A 22,547-nucleotide genomic window follows, 5' to 3' on the forward strand; every position below is an offset into this window, starting at 1 on the left:
ATATATATATCACGTACTTCAATGCAACAGTGATAGTATTGTGAAGTAAACTTTTATTGAGCCATCTTTCTCAATGAACCCATTTTTTATTTTCAAATATATGATTATTAGTTTATATGAAAATGTTGTGGCTAGTATTTATTAATGCTTAATTTTTTTCACTTTAGAAAGGACAGCTTGGCAGGCCAATTCTGGATATGCCATACTGGAATGCAAAACCAGCACCTATGCCTAATATTGGATCTAAATATGGGCGCAAAGCTACATGGATTGGAGCAAGTGGAGACCAGACTTTTCTTCGGATTGATGAAGCTCTCATTAATTCTCATGTGCTGGCCACGTCAGAGATCTTTGCAAGCAGGCATATAATAGGTAAGACCTCTTTTAAAAATACTATAAATACTGTAAATCAGATTAAATACTATAATTCAAGGAGTATGTGTCAGCATGAGAGATTCAAACTAAGAAAATTGAACCTTATGTGACTGTTTTCCTCTTGGAGTACTTCTCCTGCATGTGACATACTTGGTTGCTTTAAAGCATATTTTTATTAGAAGTAATTTTGAAAATTTGATGATATTTCCAAGCTAATCTTGCATTTACATATTTCATTATAATCTTACCCCCCACACAATATACTGTATTAGTATCAGTTATGAGTGCACCCATTATAATAATAGTATTACTGAACAAATGGAAGATGGTGTCTAATAAATGGGGTTTTTTTCCTAGGTTTGGTACCTGCTTCTATGTCAGAGCCTCCTCCATTTAAGTGTCTTCTCATAAATAAAGTGGATGGCAGTTGCAAAACATTTAATGATTCTGAACAGGAAGATCTTCAAGGGTCTGGTGTATGTCTGGATCCTGTTTATGATGTTATTTGGAGGTAACTGGCTTGTTGAAAGGAGGTGTCAGTATGAAAACTTCATTTATTAGGACAAGCTTTGTGACTGGTCTTGCATGTATTCAGTTATCATTTATCACCTACTGTTCAGTTTCTTATGTGTTTTTTTTCTTTGGCTCTTTTCCTTAAGCTTAAGACAGCCAAAACAGCTCCTTTCTTGTCTGTGGCTGCTTGTACATGTGATGGGGATTTAGTCCCCTAAGTTGAAACGGTAGGTTTTTAATTATGATGATTAAAAACGCAATCCTTTTTTTTTTTTTTTTTTGGCGGAGCCTGCCTGCTGCCAGTGGGTTGAGTGGCCCCTGAGCTGTGGGGGTACCCTGGTCCTTCCCTCCACAGCAGTGGTACCCCCAGGGAGCACCACTGCAGTGAAGGAAAGGTCTGGGGACCCCTGCAGCTCAGACCCTTCAGGAGCAGTTTGCTCCCTGGCTGTGGGAGAGGCAGGCAGGCCAGGGAAAAGGATTAGGCACTTTGCTGCTTCCCTTCTCCTCCTTCCTGCCGCCCAGCAGAACCTGCCCATGCAAGCTGCTGCTGGGCTGTGTAGCCTCTGAGCTGCAGAGAAGCCTGATCCTTCTTTCTGCGGCGATGGTGCCAGTCCGGGGCCACTTGGGCTGAGCGCTAGCTATGCAGGTGCTGCTCCAGCTGGCAGGCAGCTCCCATCAGATCCAACTCTTTCTTGAGCTCACACAGGGAGCAGTGCCTGGTGGGCTTCTAGCGTTGCAGGCTCAGGGAAATGTTGGATTCAGCGGGTGCTGCCTGTGGGCTGGGGCAGCACCTGTGTAGCTAGCATCCTGCCCAGGGGGTGCCACTGTGGAGGGAAGGGCCAAGGCTCCTGGAGCTCAGGGGCTCCATGGCCCAACAGCATCTCACACGGGCAGGCTCCACTGAGGGGGTGGGGAAAAAAAAGTGAGGGTGAGGGGCCTGATCCTTCCTCTTTTTTTTTACCTCTCCTTATGGAGCCTGCCTGCATCTCCTGCAGCCAGGAAGCAAGCTGCAGGTGCCCTATGAACTGCAGGGGGACCTTTCCTTCATGGTGCAGCACTTCCCAGGGCCATGGGTGCTGCCCCAGTTTGAAGGTAGCACCCAGCCCAATCCAGTTGTTCCCTGAGCCCAAGCTGGGGCAGCACCTGCCTGCTAGCAGCCCACCTGGGCAGCCCCAGGGGGCACTACCACTGCAGAAAGAAGGACCCAGGACCCCATGCATATTATAGCCCACTGGCAGCTTCCCTTCTAGCTATGGGAGATGTGGGCAGGCTCTGCAGGGGGGATAAATAAACATTTGGCCCCTCACTGTTTCTGCCTTCAGCCTGCCTCTTCCTTGGGGAGGAGGGCACACTGTCAAAGGCTGCAATGTTACAAATGGCTATGTTGTAAACTAAAGTACATGCAAATGTGGTTTAGTTTGCAACACAGTAAAACTGACTTAAATCATAAAAAAAAAAGCCTGCACATGTACAGCATAATGCAGTTAAACTGCAAAAACACATTGTACCGTTTTGTCCTGTGTACAAGAGCCCTATAATATCATCCCTCTCCTGGGTCTGTGTGACCTTTGGGTGATCTTATTTTCTTTTCCTTGTGTACCAGGAATATTCAGTCTTATTCTCTTCTCTGCCCCCCCTTCTCCCCAGCCTAGATCTGAACAGTCTGCCCTAATCTCCAAATTTAGTTAGCACAGTGTCTTCCTCTCCAGTCTCCACAATTCCACAATGAACTGCACCACCCTTGAACATTATGAGGATTAAGGCAATAAATTTTTGCTCCAGGGCTTTTGCCACCAGATTCAAATGATGACATCAGAATTGGAGCTTTAATTGTAAAAGTTCTAGCAGTCATCATTGTGGAGGTAATCTTGCAAGTATGACCAAAGTGCAGGTGTTAGATTAATTTCTGTCTCAATCTTCAAATGATCTGGAAGAGTAGGAAGCAGTAACAGCAGCAGTTGACTATAAGCACTCTCCTTTTCAGAGAAGCTTAGATTCTTTGTTAGGATTGGCTTGTTCTTCATATAGGATCAGGAATTGGATTAAGTAGTGAAAATATGCTGGCATGCTCTTAAATTTCTGTCACACCATGCCATGGGCCGTCCCCTGAATTGCTGCAGCCACAGTATTCCTCAGCCCCATGGGCCATGCTGCCTTTTCCCCAGAGGTGGGATGAGTTGGTGGAGCAGCAGGGGGAGAGGGATCTTGGAGACTGTGGCAGTAGCAGCAGGAGAGCTAATGGGAGTTGGTGGTGCCCAGACTGCTAGCTCAGGAGCTGCAAGTTAAACCTTGGTTGCTGATCGTAGTCCAATGTTGGACAACCCTGCTGTATTGCATGAGGGTCCTCTTCATCCCTTGTGTTAAGGCTACTGTACTCCATTATGCTTCCTACTTACCCATTTCAAGTGGGATATCCACAAGCAAATTCAATCCACTTAAAAATGAAAAAATAAACCTAAAATATATCAGCTTTCTCAGGATTTATATCCATCTAAACTGAATAATCTTCTTTCACTTGAAAATGTCATTCTTTACCTCATCCCATACTGTTTGGTATTGTCGCTTGTCACATGACAGTTTTAATTAGATTTTAGTTCTTTAGGTAAGGAAATACATTATTGTCTCTTACTGCGACTGCAAAGTCTCTCGTGTAATCTGAGTTTTGTAATCTATTATTTTACTTGTTTGTCTTTGAGGATATTAAGAATCTGGTTACTGTCATATTTAATTAAAAAAAAAGCTAACATTCCATAAAAATCCTAACATTCCATACAAAGAACTGGGATTACAATTTTTTCAGGATGTTTAAATGGCTTAGTTAAATTTCTGGTAAACTAAATTTTTTGATACATTTTTGCTGTCTTTTTTTGTGGTCAGGTTTCGACCAAATGCTAGAGAACTGTGGAGTTACAATGCAGTTGTTGCTGATTCCAGGCTTCCTTCAGCTCCAGACATGCAATCACGATGTAGTATTCTAAGTCCAGAACTTGCTCTTCCAACAGGATCAAAAGCTCTAACCACCAGGTCTCACGCAGCTTTGCACATTCTAGGTACAACTCTATGGGTGAATTGGAAAGATAAAAATAGTAGATATGTAATATAATATAGAATACAAATAAAATGACTTTGTTGCTTTTTAACTGCCAAAAAACATTCGTTGTTTTTCTTAGTCTTTTTAATGATTAAACTACTTCCAGGATTAGGGTGGCAGATGCAGAATATTCTAGCCAATATTTTTGAACAGCCTACTAACCTTTCTTTAAATATCTTTTTTTTGTGCAAACTAGTGTGGGAGGTGGGGGAGTTGATCAGACGGTTCTTCAATTTCTAAGATAGAGATTATCCTTCGTAGGATGATGCACTAAAACAGGGGTGAGGCATAGTTGCTAATTATGTTTATGTGCCTGAGTTTATTGCAGTTCCAGGAACCTTTTAAAAATGGCTTCTTGTTCAGGCATATGCAGAGATCAGTCTCATGCTTTTTTTGTTAAATAGGCAAAGGAAATACGTGGAACTAATTTTAACAATATCACTGTTTGTCTAGTGAATGGAAGGTCAATTTGTTAAGAGTGTCCATCGAAAGAAAGTGGCCATGTTTATAGGGTATCAAAACCGCAGAGTTCAACCTTTTTGGGACTGACTTTTCCATTCATCCTGCCCTACTTGATAAAGTCATTACTAATTTCAGTGAAGACCTGGTCCTGAGTCCCACAGTCAATCAAATGATGTACCATTACTAAAAGTTTAATTGATCTATGTAGTGTTTCATACAGCTTTTGACTGACTTATCTAGAGAGAAGATGGAAGGTATGTGACCAAGACTAGGGAAAAAATTCCTTGTATTTACAGGAAACGAGGCATAATCCAAGGGTACTAGCAAAAGTTAAAATGGTATGATTGAGATCTGAGGAATTTTATACCTCCTCCCACATTGTACCATGCCAGACATGCATGGCAGAATGTGCAATATGTGGGGACAGAGCATAAAATCCCTATCATGCAATAGGACTTCACCCTGGGAACTGGGCTGAAGATAGTTCTAAATCGATGCTGTCAGTGCCTGAGTTAAGTCAGCTCATCAACTTGCCCAGTGTCATTAAGGCCTGCATCAGTTTGTAAACTTCCTTGAAGCCAACAAGATATATGTATTTGACTTCAGCCTGGCCAGCACATTTTTAGAGCTGTGTTTTTTGTTTGAGCAGAAGCACAATGGCTATATCATCTAACTAGTATTGATATTGCCTAGATAGAAAGCCAATAATTTTCTAAGATGCACAGTGTCCAGCATGGTAAGATTTGCTGCTCTTCTTCAGTATCACTAATAGTTGGCAGCAGACAAATAACTGTTAGCTTCATTCTCAGCTTCCTGTGACTGTTTTTGCTATTTAGTTTTTCCAGTTTTCCCTGGCTGCTCTCTGCAGTTGCTTTGCAATTGTACCCTAATGTTTGTGGATGACTTGTAAAGACAACTTAAAGAAAATCATATAGCAGTTCATTCAGCAGTCATGATCACACATAATATTCTGATATTCATGATCACACATGGGTTATTCTGATGTTATTGATGCTCAGGTGGCTCACACAATGTGCCATTGGTTGGGATTCAGCCTCATCTTTTTTTTATTTGGCTGTTAACCCATTATGTCATCACCAGTTCGTGCCTGACACTAAGACTAAGGCTACAAACAGATGTTACGCTAAAGACACGATTAACCAGTTAATCAGTTAGTAAAATGGGAAACCAACTTCACTTTTATTATAATAACTTTTGCAGCTGGTTTCCATTGAGTCTTAAATTGAATATGGGGCAGGGTGGACCCCACTGGGCTTTGCAGCTGGCCGCAATGTGGTCCTGATCCTGTTGATGATTGTTGTTTGAGGGCAGGGACTGCACCAGGGCTCAAATCCCTGTGTACTTCTTGCCAGCTAGTGGCAGATTGGGACCACTTCAGAGCATTGCCCGTCTTCCAGTGATAATCTGATCATTGGCTGGCCAGCTCTGGGGACGACATGGGAGTTTAAACTGTCTCCCTGGGTCCCCAGTGCTAGCTGAAAGTCAAGCACCTGACTGTCAACTTGTTTGTGCAGGGGGAGCCCGCAGTCATGATCGTGGGCTCCTGCTCTACTGGCAAGATGGGAACTGGGTGCCCACAACCTGGCTTAACCACGATTATTTGGTTATCCAGTTCATTGAAAGATGCTGTTACCTTCTTGATTAAGTATGCAGTATTTGTGTTCTGGGCTGCCAGTAGGCAGGTTTGTGCATCTCTGCCAGTGCCCCTGTTATCTATTGCTTTGACGCGAATACTACAGGCTTTTCACTAACGCCTTCCAGTTGGAGGTACATGCCATGTGTGAAATGATTATAGTGACTATAGCTTGTACACTGTTACTCATTACCAGATCCATGGGATAAGATCAAAGAGATCTGCTAAAATTGAACAACCAGCAAGATAAAGTTTGCAGTCTGTGGCTATTGATGGAAAAATTTCAAGCGCCCTTACATATTTCACAGTACTGTACATGCACTACTGTTGGCACCTCATATGCTGTTCACTTGTATGGGTTTCTCTGCTAGATTTCTGTAGTGAGTTGAGTTAGGTATACTAAGTCTTTTTTTTTAAAAACACCCACAAAAGTCACGTATACAGCTAACCAGTCATGTGGCATTGTTGCAAGGGGTGCAGTATACAGTTATAACCATACCTACTAGAAACCAAATGCATGAATTAGGTGTAAGATTGTAGGCCACCACCCAGAAACCACCTTAGTAGTCTACAAGGCCAGGAAGGTAACGGTATGACCACTTCAAGTACTGATACTCAGTTCTCTACGCCTTGTAATCCTCCTTTTGACTTGGTGTATTGTACATTAGCGAAGCAGTATTCCAAATTCCTCAGTTTTTTTCCTTAAGTTCTTAAAGTTGGATTTCTGCACATGGGACAGTGACAGTTTTTTGTTCTGTTTTTTTGTTTGTTTGTTTTGTACCCCTTATACGATTGTGTTTTCTTAGTGTCAGGTATGCATGAGACGTCTGGTATGCTTGGTGGAACTGCAAATGAGACCTGGAGCCAAAAAATGCAGAAATTTGTATTTGTCAGGACAAATTTATTACAACCATTTTGAGTCTTCAGTTTTTAATGAATTAATTAAGTAGAAATTTGCTCAATTGATTTAGGATGCCAGTTACTGTCATGTGAAGGAACTCATGCCACCATAGTTATGGCTGTATTTTTCAGCCTTTCCTAATCTTGGAGATGCATAGAACAACTTGGCCAGTCCATTCCTTGCACTATTCTTTGTGTTTAATATAGCATTCCAGTGCCCAGCTTGGGAAAAAGTAGTTCAGACTGTGTTTTAACATGTTCCTTGTCCACTTTCCATCCATTGGGCATTATTTGATTGTCTCCCACAAGTGTGAATATAAATACAGTTCTAGGGAAGAAAAAGCAGTTGTTCTTGGAAAGCTGTCTTTCTGCATTCCTACTTCTCTCTTCTACATTTTGTCCATACTGGAGTTCTATTTGTCTGCACTAGGTAGTGGCAGAGAAGGAGATGAGAGAGTTTCCTGGGTGTGCACTTTTTTAGGCCCTTACCACATATTACGTATACAGTATTATGCAATTATCTGGTTAATCACACAATAAATTTAGACCAGCCACACATGCAAGTAATTTTAATGCCATAAAAATGTCTACCCTGCTAGAAAAAAAAAACACCTACAAAGCTACTGCTCGAAAATGTGCAACAGCTTAATGGCTGAGTTTTATCCAGCTTTAATTTGAATGTGTGCCAGGGCCCTTACAGATGCTAGAGAAATTGATTCAGGATGAGGATGTTTCCTCACCTTTGAAAAGACAACTTGGATAAAAAAAATAGTGTGCTTTTGCTACCAACCTCAGTTCCCATAAGTGAATGCAAAAGTGTGACCTTCAATGAAATATGGTGTTTGTTAAATACCCTCCCTGTTAGCTTTGTGAATCTAAGGTGCTACATTTAAAATAAGAACACTTAAGTGCTTAAAAATGATATTTTTAACTTTAGAGTTCTTCTACAAATATTTCTGTCACTTCCATTATTTCCTTCAGCAGGCTATTATTCTGTCATTAAACCTATTTTTTAAAGAAATATTTCTTGATAAAGGAAATTAAAGCCACAGGAAAAATTTCATACTAATTCCAGGTTACTCCTACTTGTGCAATGGAAGCATAATTATTATTCCTTTTTTTTTTTAAACTTTTTGCTTTGTCTTTTACACCTTTGTACCCTTTGTTTAGCCAACATATAGATAAAGACCTTCTTCATGTTATAAAGTGATCTGTCTTACCTGTTAGTCTCTTTTATCGCTCTATTCCAAATGCCTTTGCGGCACTAAATTTCTAGACCTAATTTCAGTTTTCTGTGTATAGTTCTCCTTCCTAATCTTACTATTTGGTTTTGAATAAAGCTAAATAATAAGTGTATAGGAGTATATTTAGAGACAAAATATTAAGTGTCAAATGAGTACTTTATTTCCTTTCTCCATAAAAAGAACACATGAAGCCAAAGAGAAATATGTAAGAGTGTCAAGATATGGTATGCAATTGGTCACGTAGGGCATGTCTACATGTTGCCATATGGCAACGTTGCTACGGTGCTGTGCTTCAGCACTTCCTTTTGGAAGTACTACAGCACAGCGTAGGTGGTTACTGCACTGTGTGCACAGTGCATGGGTAGATTTCGCTGCTACAGTGAGCTCACGATCACATGTAGACCTGAGTGATCGCTACATCACCGTAGTGTGCCATACAGCAACATACTGCGTCACTATGTTGCCATAGGACAATGTGTAGTCATGTTCGTAGTAGACCTACCTTAAATGTTTCTTAGTTAACACACAAGCAAATTCCGAGTCAAGTGTTTGTCTTCAGTGGTAAACCCCTGTATTTCCCCATAGTGGCTTCTCTGGCCATAACTAGATATGGTACTAGTATTTTGCTACATTTATATTAGTGTGCTTGACAGGTTAGGTTGTGTTGCTGCTGATATTTTAAATCTTCATGAACTTCTCTCTCCATAACTGTTTGGTGTAGAGTCTGATTTATGGCTTCCAGTAATACATTTTGAATATTTGTTTTTATTTTCTTTCAGGTTGTCTCGATACATTGGCTGCTATGCAGGACTTAAAAATGGGCGTAACAAACACAGAAGAGGAGACTCAAGCAGTAATGAAAGTTTATTCCAAAGAAGACTATAGTGTTGTTAACAGATTTGAAAGTATGTACACAGGATAGCTTTGTTGCAGAAACAAATCCCCTTTGTGGAATGACAGCTTTTAAACATAACTCTCTAACTTTTTTTCCCCTGTAGGTCATGGAGGAGGTTGGGGTTACTCAGCCCATTCAGTGGAAGCTATACGTTTCTGTGCGGATACTGATATTTTACTTGGTGGTCTAGGCCTGTTTGGAGGGAGAGGTGAATACACAGCTAAAATAAAGGTAATAGTCTAATTTTTTTCAAATTACAGATTTAAAACCAGGACTTTTGAAATGCAGTTTAGAATAGGTAAGGTATTTTTTGGTGTTTACTTTTTTTTGGTGTTTTTAAAAAATGTCTATGGAAGGCTATGTATGCATCAAAACATTTTAAAAATCCCAAGGAGCATGAGTCAGGCTTCCTAGTGTGAAAGTCCTGGATCAGTGCCTCATGAGCAGTGACCCTGGTTTTCTCTGTTTAAATATCGCAAAATCTCTGATTAAAAATCATCAGTTAAAAACAGTAAAATCAGTGTTTTTTCTGTGATTAAAATGAAATAACACCACATAGCAGGGGTGGGCAAAATACAGCCCACATGCAGTGCTAGGCAGTGTTTGCTGCAGCTGCCTGCCTGCCTGGAGCTGGCATGCTGGGCAGCACCAGTGGCAAACACTGCCCAGCACTGCAAGCAAGGGGGTGCAGCTTTCCTCTGTGCTGAGTAGCTGCTGTCGCTGCACTGCTGCCCCGATTGGCAAGCCCAGAGCTGGCGCGGGGCCCGGGCTGGCAGTGGGGGCGGGTTACTAGCTGGTGCTGAGCATGGGAAAAGCGGCTCCTCACCCACCCCGTGGCTAGCGCCTCATGCTGCAGCTGCTCAGTCCATGTGGGGATGCCTGTGCCTGCTCAGGACAGCCCTGCGTGGGCTGAGAGTAGCTAGAGCAGGGAGTGCCAGCCACAGGGTTGGGGAGGAGCTGCTTTTCCCCATGCTCAGCACCCTTGCCTGCCAGCTGCTTCCCTGCCAGCGAGCAGGAGGTTGGGGCTGTACACTGCCCCCATCCTGTACCATGGGGCTGGAGGGGGCACTAGGAGTGAGCAGGTGTGGGAGTCAGTGGGAGCATGGGGCTCGCACCGGTGTCCCGAGGTCAGTGCCGGCAAGGCCCAGAGCAGGGTGGCAGGAGTACAGGGTCCCAGCTGGCAGGGGCTTTATGGAGCCGGGCCAGCTCCCACCTCTCCTTGCTGGTGCAGCCCAACCTGGCTCCACAGACCCCTGCCAGCCTGTGCCCTGCTCTGGGCCCCACTGGTGCTGGCCCTGAGACATTGGTCCCAAGATGATGACTAGGGGGTGGGGCACCTGTCAAGGAACGGGGCTACCCATGTGGCCCTTGACAGCTTGCCAAAACTGGATAAGCTGCCCTCTGCCTGAAATAATTGCCTGCCCCTGCTATATAGGTATAGATATCAATAGCATCAGTCGAATGTAATATTTTATTGATATATTTGCAGTTTTAAAGCAGTTTGGAAGCCTGCCAGTGCCTCACTCTCTATAATAAAATAAATTCTAAATGTCAGCAAATTTTGGCATATGATTTTGGGTTTTTTATCATGGGGAAAATCAGAATGCCCCCTACCCCCTTTGCTCACTAGGACACAGGTCCAGTTGCAACTATCACTTTGTGGCCTTGAGCAGCCCATGTATGCCAGTGCCCTGCCCATGCCAGTACCTGCCCCCCCACTCCCCTGGCAGAGGGGGCCCCCCAGCTGCCAGGGATACAGAGTCAGGGTCCCAGGTCTGCAGCCCCCTGGCCCCCGCAGCAGTGCCTAGACCTTGGCTGCTACATACAGGAGGCAGTGGCTGCTGTGCAGAGCAGAATGTGGAGCCTGGCTCCCCTCTGCCATGGGCAGCATGGTTGAACAGGGGTGGGAAGCGGGTGCAGGCTGCCTGCTGTGGGCTCAGGGCTCCCTACCCTGCTTCCGTGAATTTGTTTTTAAGATGCTACCCTGCTCTGCCTTCTTTACATAGTTCTCTCATGCATTCAAATTAAACACATTACTTGTTCCTTCTCCTTTGGGTATCCTGAGGCATTTTACAGATTCTTTATTACTACAGGTATAAAATCAGAATGATAAAAATCAGAAAATGCCAACTCAATCATAGCTGTGACCAAATTAATTAGTTTTTACTACCTTGGGGTCTGTCTTGCTTATTTAGGATGTAGGCTATTTTGGGACACAGACCACCTGCTATTCTCTCTTGTGAAGTACTGAACATAGTGCTTAAAGGCAAACCAGCAATTAATGTAATAAAGATGTTTAACGGTATTGATTATGGTGGTAACAGCAATACTGGTAAAAAGCTTTACTCAGCACCAACAAGCCAAAAACCAAATGGCTGCTTTGACAACGAAAACTAGTGGTACTCCACCAAGACAAGATAAATTACAGCCCCCAACCAGGTCTGGTTCCTACCACTGACCTGCCTTCTTGAAGAAAGGGAATCTTGAGATCTCAACAAAGTTGTTCACTGTCACAAATTTCTCTCATGCTGTCAGTATTGGTTCAGCTCTGAATCTCTAGTTAAGGTCCAAGGCAGCTGCCCAGATATCTTCAAGATTTACAACTGTAATGACTCTGGAGCTGGCACTAGCAGCTGATGCATTGCCAATTAGCATTGATTTTTTACTAATGGAGGCTGTCTTTTTTTCTAGTGTTGTGTTCTGCTGATAGCCTGTACTGCATGACAGGTTAAAAGATTTTCATTCCTTAGCATCACCTTTAAACATCAGTATCACCATTAGAAGAAATGTACTCCTCTCACTCAGCTGAACATATCCTTATTACCTCATTAAGCTGCAGGTTTTTTACCTGGAGCACATTCTCCAGCCCTGAGTTTCTTTCTGATCTTTTGAAAATTTGATTAATTCTTTTCTGTGCTTTCAAATTTCTGGACCTTCTGTAACAGTAGAAGAAATGAGTGAAGAGTCAGGTTCTGAACCACTGGAGCCTTCATCTTCTCCCGAAGATCTGTTATATTCTTCCAATGAGCTTCTTTTCCTCTCTTATCATAGGGATCTCTGAAATTCATGCTGGGATTGCGCAGTACAGTGCAGCAGCTTCTTTAATCTTGGAACTTTCCCTCCCCTGCCACTGATTGGCAGAGGGTCCTGTCACTCATCACTCACTGTCTGCGCCTGATGTCCTGAAGGTAAAAACTGCAGTAGTTTTTGCCTCCCGGCCATCAGGCACAGGTGATGAATAATGTGGCCTGTCCACCAATCAGCAGTTGGAGGATGGGGGAGAATGGGGAAACTCCAAGATTAAAGAAGCTGCCACTCTGTGTACTTCCAGCGCAAATTTCGGAGATCCCTACATTCAGTCATGAATCATTAGAGTGCTTTTCAGGACTCACTGTGTCAAAGAGCTTATGTGGTGGGGAGTGAGACTTCACTGACTGAGGAGAAAACCCTAAGTTGTTTCATATCTTTCACTCCAGACAAGATAGTAGTGTCTGTATTCCTATGTCGCAACTAGTCCAATTATGGACTTTTCACTTCATCTTTCTAGAATTTTTATGTCAACTGGTTCACCTTTAGCCCACAAGGCAAGGATTTGCTTCCATCTTCGGAACACAAGATTTGTTCCTACAGATCTTGAAGAATCCTATTTTTGATCGCTGTGATTTTTTTTCTTAGATACCTTATTCTCTGAATGGCCTTTTAGATGTCCATTGTTGCATCAGCCAGATCGGTCAATGAATTTGAAATTTTCATGCTTTCATGATACATCCCTTTTTACCATATTTCATTACGAGAAGGTGGTCTGGAGATCTTACAAATTCCCAAATTGTTTCAGATTTCATTTTGGACCAGGCAGATAGAAAGAAATCTGGAAAATAACTATAACCTCTTACTGTTATAGAAAAGGGGAAAAACAGCAAACAGTTCAGTCCTTCCGTTTCTCCTCTCCCCTCCACCTCCCAAATATCCTTTAGTCATCTTTCTTGATCTCAGTAGCCTTGATAAAAAGCCAGACTGTCTCCTCCCAGAGAATATCTAATTGATTTACCCAGTGTATTTCAATCCATCACATGGATGACCTGTCTCTCTTGCTTAATATTGAGGCTCATTTAATTAGTGCTCAGGCTGCCTCTTCAGTCTTCAGGAATATTTTTGTGCATCAGATCTGCAAAATAGCTGCTTGAAGTAATCCTCTCACCCTTCTTAAACGTTCTGCCCTTAACTTGGCTGTAAGATTAAGGACATGTCTACACTGCAGTTTATGGTCTAATATAGAGGAACCTAAGTTCCTTCATTTGAAATCAGTTCAAGTATTGAAAGCAGTGTAACTATGGCAGCACAGAGTTCAGTATGGGTTAATTTATTTCAGCAGGATAAATTAGCTCAGATGAGCTGTGCGCTGCCATGACAGGAGTGTTTGTAGTACCTGAGCTAAGTCACATAAGGAAGCTTGGATGTTTCTGTGCTATGCTACAGTCTGTAGTGTAAATTTAACATTTAGTTGCCCAGCTGCCAAGCACGCTACATTTGTTATTTAGTTAGTAACAAATAGGACTCCTATATGACATCTATTGAATGAGCTGTATAACCTGTCAGTTTCCCAGAGTGAGATTAGTATAGACAAAATATCTAAATAAATCACTGAAGTACATGAGGTAAATCACTGTCTTACATTAACTAATACTAGTACATGGTTAATAATAGGATCCCTAGAGTTATAGGCAAGAAAGAATGACAAGCAAATAGAACGATGGAACAGAATTTGCAAGGGTGGAGAGGCATCTTACATATTTATTTTCTTTTTTTCAGTTGTTCGAATTGGGTCCAGATGGGGGAGACCATGAGACTGATGGAGACCTTCTTGCTGAAACCGATGTTTTGGCATACGATTGTGCTGCTAGGTAATTACTTTCCTTTAGCATTTTTTATTTTGGCATACATTTTAAACATACGTTGGTATGCTGAAGTAAACTGAATTATTAGAATCTGTAATCTAGTAGTGCATTTATCTTTAAAAAAAAAAAAAAAAAAGGTAGAAACCATAAACAACAAATACCATTTCATATATTGTTTAAATATTGAGATCTCGAATAGGAAATGAAAGCTTTCCCTCAACACACTTGTGCTCTTTTGCAGAAATGTAAACTTAAAATTTTATGTCAATTGGATAAGAAAGGATAAAGAAATTATTTCCATGGCACTTTCAAATGTATAAATGTCAAAAAGGCACTTTCAGACGTCCCTAATGGAATTGACTCTGTAGAATTGTGTGGTCCGGTTTGTCTGATCCTGTGAAATTGTGATTATCAAAAGGGCATGTTGTGCTTTGCTTGGCTCATAGTTGAGGGGGTAGGAAAAATGCATACAGGTTTTCCTCGCTTTATGTGGTACACGTGTTCCCGGAAAACTGTGCATAACTTGAATTTGCAGAAAGAGAACCCAATTCAAAAGGAAACAAGCTCACAACAGTGAGAGAGGGAGTGGGGCTGGTGGCACTGGGTTCTTGCTGGCAATGGGGCTGGACTGTGCTGTGCTCGGGGCAGGCGGTGGTGGTGCTGGGAGCAGGGCTGCAGCCACCACAAAATTCACCATAGCCCCACAACCTCCTCTCCCAAGTGCAGCACAGCTGCTATATGTGAGGTGTACACCCCCCTGCACCCACCCCGGCGCCGCTGCTGGCCCCAGCCCACAGCAGCAATCTGCTCTCATCCCACGCACAGATCCAGGAGCACATGGCGGAGCCCCCCACTCACAGCCCTCCCATAGTGCACGTAGCAGCAAGAGCTGTGCACCCCCATCCTGTGCCCTGCACCCACTGACAGTTCCCTCTACTTTGCTCCCTGCTGCATCCCCTCTATCCCTTCCCCTACAGACTTACCTCGCATATAGCTAATTTTGGGTGTAAAAAGGGTCATCGCATAAGAACAAATTTGCTTATTCAGACCCCACGTAAAGTAAGGGAAACCTGTATTTATTACTGACGTTTGTCAGTATGGATGCTCTGTGTTGGGGAGTTGGAGTTACCTGTTTTTATATTTTAAGCAACTAGGAGTGACGTATTCGTGCAACAGTACACAATTCAACTTCCACTTTCAAGAAGCTAGCTCTACTTTAATTCTGGATTTTGGAGTGCCTCGTTACTTGGAGATCTGTTTAGCTTCTCTTCTATTAGAAATTGATAATAGTTTTCGAAAGGGATTAACTAAAAATGCATTTACTTTTACACAGAAAATGTTCCCCAAAAAGTGCTTGGTTGCCATACCATTATGGTAGTACTAGTGTAAAAACAACAACAAAACAGCTTTCCTTAAAGTAGCTGTAAATGAGCTCTGGCCTTTTATGAATTTCCTGAATAGGCAATTTTATGCACAGCCTGGTGCCATTAAAATCCCAAAGTATTTAAAAAAACCAAACTCATACGTGCCTTTCTCGGGGATGCATTTGCTTCATACTTATCTCTTGATCACACAAGACAGCTGCATTATCCTGCTGTTAATTTGTTGCTCTACATCAGGACTATTCAACTTTGGCACAGCTGAGGTGCCACATCTCTGACCCACTCGGTTTCATGAACAGCAGGAGAGGCAGCTTCTGGGGCCTGTAGGCTCCATGTTAACTGCTCACAGGGTATCATTTGCACAACCATACTATACCACTATGATTAAGTTGTATCTGCTTTTCCCATCCTACCTGCTCATTAATTATTCATTTTCTGTTCAATCAGCAGTTCATTCACTGGTTCCCAAATGATTCTGACTCAGTCACAGCTCTCGTTACCCACTGTCAGTGCTGTCTGATTCATTGTCTTCTGTTTCCTGTAGTTCTGCTTCCTGGTGTTACAACTACCCCAAATTTGTTCTCTTTCAATACTATCTCTTTACATTTGTTGTAAATATCTCAGTTCCTTGCTTTATTATTGAGCTGTCATGATGCATGATTACGTCTTCATATCTTCCCCTAGTTAGGTTTCAGTTTTTTCTCTGATAGCATGAATCTAATCTCTACTCTGTTTGCAATACCATATCCCTTTATTTATGGAGAGACTGGGGGTTCTTGGGCTAGGGAAGGGGCAACTAAAATGGCTGAGTTACTTGGAAATTTCCTAGAAGAAAGGTGAATAGCAAATATTTTCCATTTTTCTCTTGACCCCTGGGGAAGGCACTGCAAGAAGTAGGAAGGTGCAGTAGAAGGCTTTAAAATGCATTGGTACAGGTGGAAGGAGCCTTAAAAATGCTGATCTCCATTTTCTAATTCTAAATAGGTATTAAATAGTCACCATATTTAATATTTAATAATCATATTGTCTGTGGATTTCTTTATTTTGGAACTAATCGAGTTCAGTCCATTAAATCCTTTCCTTCCCCCCCCCCCCAATATTTTCTTCTTTCAGAGAAAAATATGCAATGATGTTTGATGAACCAGTTCTCTTGCAAGCTTGTTGGTGGTACGTAGCATGGGCACGAGTGTCGGGGCCTAGCAGTGACTGTGGATCTCATGGTCAGGCATCCATTACTACAGATGATGGGTAATTATTGTTTTTTGTCAAATTTTTGTATAATAAAAGGCAGCTAATGTTACCTGAATGACAGTGGTGTTTTCTTCTTTCAGTGTTGTTTTCCAGTTTAAGAGTTCCAAGAAATCAAATAATGGCACAGATGTTAATGCAGGACAGATCCCTCAGTTACTGTACAGGTAATATTCCTATCCTATTTCAGGGCTGGTTTTAGAAGTTATCTTTTGTAAACACACAAGTGCTATAAAGGTATGCCTATAGTGCTAAACAGAACTGTTGTTATGGAATATTTGAAAACTTGTGGGAGAGTTAAGGGATAGCTGAAAGACAGCAAAGTAAAATGTCATACCAATTTTTGTGCAATTCTAAAAAATCATTCTGATATGTTAAATATTGGCATTTGGGTTAAAACAAAAGATGATAATATTTCTTCCGTAATTTAAATCCTAGCTCTGTAAGTGCTGTTTTTTTTCTTTAATATACTTCATAAGATTTCTGTGACTATTGCTTAACTTTCAACAACTCCGGTTATAAAATTTCTGAAGGGTCACATGAACTTGTCCAGTTCACTTCACAAAAATGAATGTTTTGGTTCTTTCTTTCACATGTAGAGTTAGTGAAAGGTGTGTAACTTGAAGATCTCAAGAAAGTAAACTCTATTTAAACCATCCTTCTCATGAGTTCTGCAGTACATAGTCCCCTGTAATAAAATCTTCCATTTGTCTTTATAAAAGACAAATATATTTCCTCAAATATCACTGTTACTCTGTAATTCAGGCAGCTGGCAAGGCCTGTCAACTCCAGAAAAGTTAAGGAAGCAGCACTGAAGATTTTAACTGCATAATCTTCTCTTTTTTTCTTCTCAGTTGCATCACTTTGAATGTTTTATTTCATCACTCAGTCCTCTTGACTCGCTTTGGCCAAGGCACTAAAATTCCTAGATATAGAGCAGCATGAATCCAAGTACCTCACCTCAAGAGGCTGAAGGGTTGTCTTCATTGTGATATAACTCATATCCAACAAGGAGGATTCAGCCTCCAAACATTCCAGAAAAGGCAGAGTAATCTCTATTACACTTAACCCTGGAAAAATGTAGCAACACCTTCTCCAAAAGTATTGCATCCACATCTCACTTCTTCCCTTTTTGAGTCCAAGCTTGAGTACTGTTACAACAGTAAGACAATGGAATAGACTGCACAGAGAAGTTGTGGAATCTCCTTCACTAGAGGTTTTCAAGAAGAGGCTCTGGATAAGCATTGGTCAGGGTTGATTTAGAAATAGCAGATAACTCTAGAGGAGTTAAAGGTCCCCTTTGACCCTTGATCTACTGCTATGATTCTTGATCTGCTGCTCTTCACTCTTCCGTTCCTGTTCTGCCTTTTTCTGAAATGTGACCTGAAATGCTTCATTAAATATTATGCTGTTTAGGAGAGCTTTGTATCCTGTATTATGCCTGTTCTCATTCAGCTGGCCTCAGCATCTCTTTCATATTCCTTTTTTTCTTTTTTGCACTTCTTTTAGTAACTTTTTCACCCTAGATCAGATATCTTTCCTTACTGAGGATACAAATTGAATACAAATCTTACTTATAATTTGGAAAGCAAAATTCAAACAGACGTTTTTAGATTTCTAAGATCTAAAGGCAAAGCCCCAGCCTAGATTGGGAAAGCTTGTGCTCCATCCTCAGAGAAAAGTTTCTTAGCATAGCTTTGAGAGATTTCTTCAGAAACAGGTAATTAAAGAGTAATTTGTTTCTAAAGAGTAAATTTTACCATTTTATTTCCAATGTTTTAATGTTTATTGTGTTTTATAATATAGCTCTAAAAAATTAGGCACCTTTTGAAGCAACTTCTAGAATTACAATATTAAAAGCAAGCAGCATCCCTTTGTTCCCAGTCAGTAATCAGTGTTGCTGTGTTCAAAAAATGCTGGCATTTTTCTTGCCCTGTTCTTGTAAGTTTCTGGGCAGACTAGGTACATTGTGTAGCATGCCCATAGATCAGCATATTTAGTTAATTTTGGAATGGAGTAAATCTGTGGTTCTCAACCTTCTTGGACTTGAGGCATCTCTCATTCAACTCAAGGCACCCCTCCATAACTTTAGTGAATTGAGTGGCACCCAGTTTTGAAAACTATATAGTGCTTACCTTCTTGCACAGGGGCCAGGTAGTGGGGTAGGGTATTTGCCAGGCAGGGACAAGTTTGAGCCTGCCCTTACCTGCTTATCTCCTCATACCTCACTACGTCTCACCTCAAGGCATCCTTCAAAATAGCTAGTATGCGGCACCCCTGGGTGTTGTGGCACCTTAGTTGAGAATCACTGATCCAGAGTGATAAAGGTTTTTCACAGATATCACCTTGATGTCAGTCCTTCTCTCATAAAATAGTAAAAATCCAATTCATATGCTGTCCACTGATTACTATTATGAGACTGTGGTACTGAGAAAGAGCTAGTCTCTCAGGCTCTAAGCCATATTTCACTATTCTGCAGCCAAAGGAATGGCAATCCCCTGGTTGTACATTCGAAGGTGAAGTCAGTGTTGTTACCACTTCTACTTAATTATCAAAAACCTGTATCATTCAAACCCTATATTCCAAACCAAAGTAACAGATGGACAGTATCTTGGTATATTTTCTGGTTTCTTCACTCCAATATCATTTTTTTCCTCAAGTGGCTTGCTCCTTAGACATCTAACTCTAATCTGTCTTACCCTTCTCACTGTAAGACATTATTAGGATCACACATAATTAAGAGATGTCATAAGATTTAACTTTACTTACTGTATTTTGTAGTGGTCTCATGTGCCACTGGTTATATAAGACTTGTACAACCTCTCAGGACAGAAGAGCAATTTACGTATCAGTGATTGCTCACAAAAAAGAAACCCATGCCATTTTGAGCACTGCTTTTTATTTCTGCCATTATTCTGCCGTATTTTCCTACCCATGTCATGATTATTTGTATCAAAAAGAGCTTTCAAATATAGCCCCATGGATACCTGTTCTGGATCTGTCGCTAGGAATCTAGCAGTATAACCAACTTATTTTCCATATCTTATCCTGATAGATAAAGTAAGCCTTGTCTCCTAAAAGAGGTCAAGTGGATTGGACCAAGTGTTTCAACACAGTAACTTTTTAAATAAAACCAGAAAATTAGGTGCCGGTCAGGAATTGACTACCAGCTTACACAACTGGTTTCTTAGTTAAAGATTTTATAATATCTTCTTTAAAGGAAGCAAATGAATTGTCCTTTGCAAGGGAGGAATTAAGAATCTCCACCCTCAGCAAATACCACTACATGAGGGGGGCTGGGGTTCTAGTCAGCATGAGCGTGTGGCTTGTCAGGTGAAATATCCTAAGCAAATCCATTACCTCAGAGATTGGTCTCCTGGGGGGGAGGGGGGGGCAGGTGGTTTTAGAAGCTTTCCTAAACTTTATTAGCCTTTTGGATCAGTAACCCAATGACCTTTTCAATTTTTTTACTATTATTTTTCCTTTCTTTCCTGTCAAGTCCATCTCGATACAATGATGCACAGCAATTTGGCTATGAATTGCTGACATTTTGTTGGGGGGCGGGGGAAGAAGCCAATATCATTTCTCTCAAGAAGAGAAGGGCCACCAGAAATACTTCTTATAAAGTCCCTTAACTTTTCAATTACACCAAACTGGGCATGTCTTCATGAGATGCTACTGCACAGTCATTACTGTGTATTGTTGAGTCCATGTATTAGCAAGTACTAAATAAGTGCACTGTGCAGTAGCCTAATAATACTATGCAGTAGCGTATTAACATTGTCCATGCTGTGATGTGCTACTACTTAGTCAGCGTCTTGTGTAGATATACCCACTAATTCTTAATTGTCCACTTCGCAGAAGAAACCATTTTCCTCAGAAGTGTGTAGTGGTTTGTACCCCACCGTGTCCATAGCTCTAGAAAGGATATACTAGTCTCCTTAGACAAACTATAATGGGTTTTATATAAGTGGCTTTCAGAAAATGAGAAAGGAAACATTGTGTTGTTCAGATTTTGTCACTGTGGTTATTGCAACCAGTCGGGTAATGCATTGTCCTGAAGAAGCAGCTTTCCTCAAGTCAACTTCCCATTGTACTTCTTAGTGGCTTCTTGTAAGCGAAGTAGTTCAGATGCATAGTTTTTCCTCTTGAGAAGTGCTCGGTCATAATTCCCACCTTTTACTGTTCCAAAAAATATGGCCATGACTACCAACAGATGCCGTTGTCTTGGATTTCTTGAGAGGTGAAAACTGTGTACTTCCCACTGCATACACTGCTGTTTTGCCTCAGGATCAAGGTGATGAACCCATATTTCATCCCAAGTTTTTGTTCTTGTGAATTTTTGTGCTTGCCTAAAACTGCCTTAAAAAGTTTCCCTAGAAATCAAGTTAACACTTTCTTCTGATGAAGGCTCAACATCTCATCTTCAGTAGCGATGGTACACATGGACCCATTGCTGAGGCCTGTTGTCTCAACTATGTGACTGATGGTTGATCATCTGTTATTTATCACCATCTAATAGACTGCATCAACTTGTTCTGGTGTTTTGGTCTCTGGGGCTGTCTGAAGTTCCAGCTCTTTCTCAGTGTTTACTTCCCCCTTGGTGAAATTTTGCTCTCTGGTGTGTGTTTGTGGGGTTTTTTGCTGCTGTTGTTTATTGTGTCATCATCCTCCTGTGTTGCCACCATATCTTCATGGATTGCCTTTGTTCCCAAGCCTTTCTTAAAAAGGTACGTGATCACTACTCTGATTCCATTCTCCATTTTTCTTCAAATTTTCAGTGACTTGTTTCTTTGACATGTCCTCCTCCAAGTTCTGCATGATTATTTTTAATCTGTTAAAAAGCCCATCAAAATACCAGTATTTTAATTTGTGAAATACTGTGTGTCTTAATGTATTATTGTATAGGTCAGGGTAGATGCTTTCTGAATAGAACATCATAATGAAAACCTCAGAGCCCATACAGAACATAAGTGAATGTTCTGTACCTATGAATAGAATTTAATCATTTTCTAAATATTCTGCAAAATAATGGTTGACAGCTTTATGGATGAGTTTTTAGTTTACTGAAGTTAACGAACTATGATATCAGAGGGATCAATGTGCCTGTTTAGTGACGCGTCCTTAGTTTTTCATTTCTTGAAGATCATTTCTAATGATAAATTTAAGGTTAGGGTTTACCTTATAGCCTGAAACTTCAGTTTACTGTAACAAACCTTCATAATTTTATATTTTGCTTGCAGTGGCACTTAGAAGATCAATTTCCTTTTTCATCTTGATAAAGACTTAGCTTTATCACAGTATTTAAATCCCCCCCCCCAAAAGTTCATTTTGTCATTCCTCAGACTCTTGAAAAGTCCTTCTCTCTGTCCAGAAACGATCCTTTTAATAAATTAAGTAATCTGGATATCCTGGTACTTGGTGTCAGAAACAAAAGATGGAAGGTTTCTGTGTGGACAGTTCTGTTTGAAATCACTTGTGTTGCTCTATAGGTAGGTAGATTAGAATTTGAGTTCTGCACACATTTCTACCATATTCTTAGTATACACCTTTATTAAAGGTTAATATATAGCTCTACAAAACTTGACAGTTGCAGCCTTTAGACAAAAGGTCCTACAGGAGGCAGGGGATGCATCACTAGACATGTCCCATTCATGCATTCTTTCTCTGAAGCATCTACTACTTCCCACTGTAAACTTTCTGGACATGCTTCATCCACATACTCTGTTTATAGCAGGGATGAGCTAAGTGTGGCTATCAGGCTACACTGAGCCCGCAGCAGACTTCATTTTCCGGCAGCCCCTGTCCACATTGCTGCAGCTGGTTTCCATAGAGACCCCAGCAGCAGCTGCACCATGACAGTGCAGAGCCAGGGTTTCCATGGAAAC

The 22,547-nt window shown here is 41.3% G+C and overlaps 1 protein-coding gene across 18 annotated transcripts in view; it reads left to right on the plus strand.

Annotated features, from left to right (window-relative positions):
* MYCBP2 (MYC binding protein 2) overlaps positions 1 to 22,547 on the plus strand; it is a 298,411-nt gene that overhangs the window by 126,107 nt on the left and 149,757 nt on the right. For all 18 annotated transcript variants that reach the window (XM_090023921.1, XM_090023940.1, XM_090023966.1 and 15 more), the window contains 8 exons: positions 168 to 372; positions 733 to 886; positions 3,766 to 3,938; positions 9,019 to 9,144; positions 9,238 to 9,365; positions 13,944 to 14,035; positions 16,525 to 16,659; positions 16,743 to 16,826. In XM_090023921.1, coding sequence (XP_089880047.1) covers positions 168 to 372; positions 733 to 886; positions 3,766 to 3,938; positions 9,019 to 9,144; positions 9,238 to 9,365; positions 13,944 to 14,035; positions 16,525 to 16,659; positions 16,743 to 16,826 — 1,097 coding nt within the window. The remainder of the gene's footprint in view (positions 1 to 167; positions 373 to 732; positions 887 to 3,765; positions 3,939 to 9,018; positions 9,145 to 9,237; positions 9,366 to 13,943; positions 14,036 to 16,524; positions 16,660 to 16,742; positions 16,827 to 22,547) is intronic.

This window comes from Crocodylus siamensis, chromosome 1 (assembly GCF_052110815.1).
Source record: "Crocodylus siamensis isolate JL-2025a chromosome 1, ASM5211081v1, whole genome shotgun sequence".
NCBI classification, from domain to species: domain Eukaryota; kingdom Metazoa; phylum Chordata; order Crocodylia; family Crocodylidae; genus Crocodylus; species Crocodylus siamensis.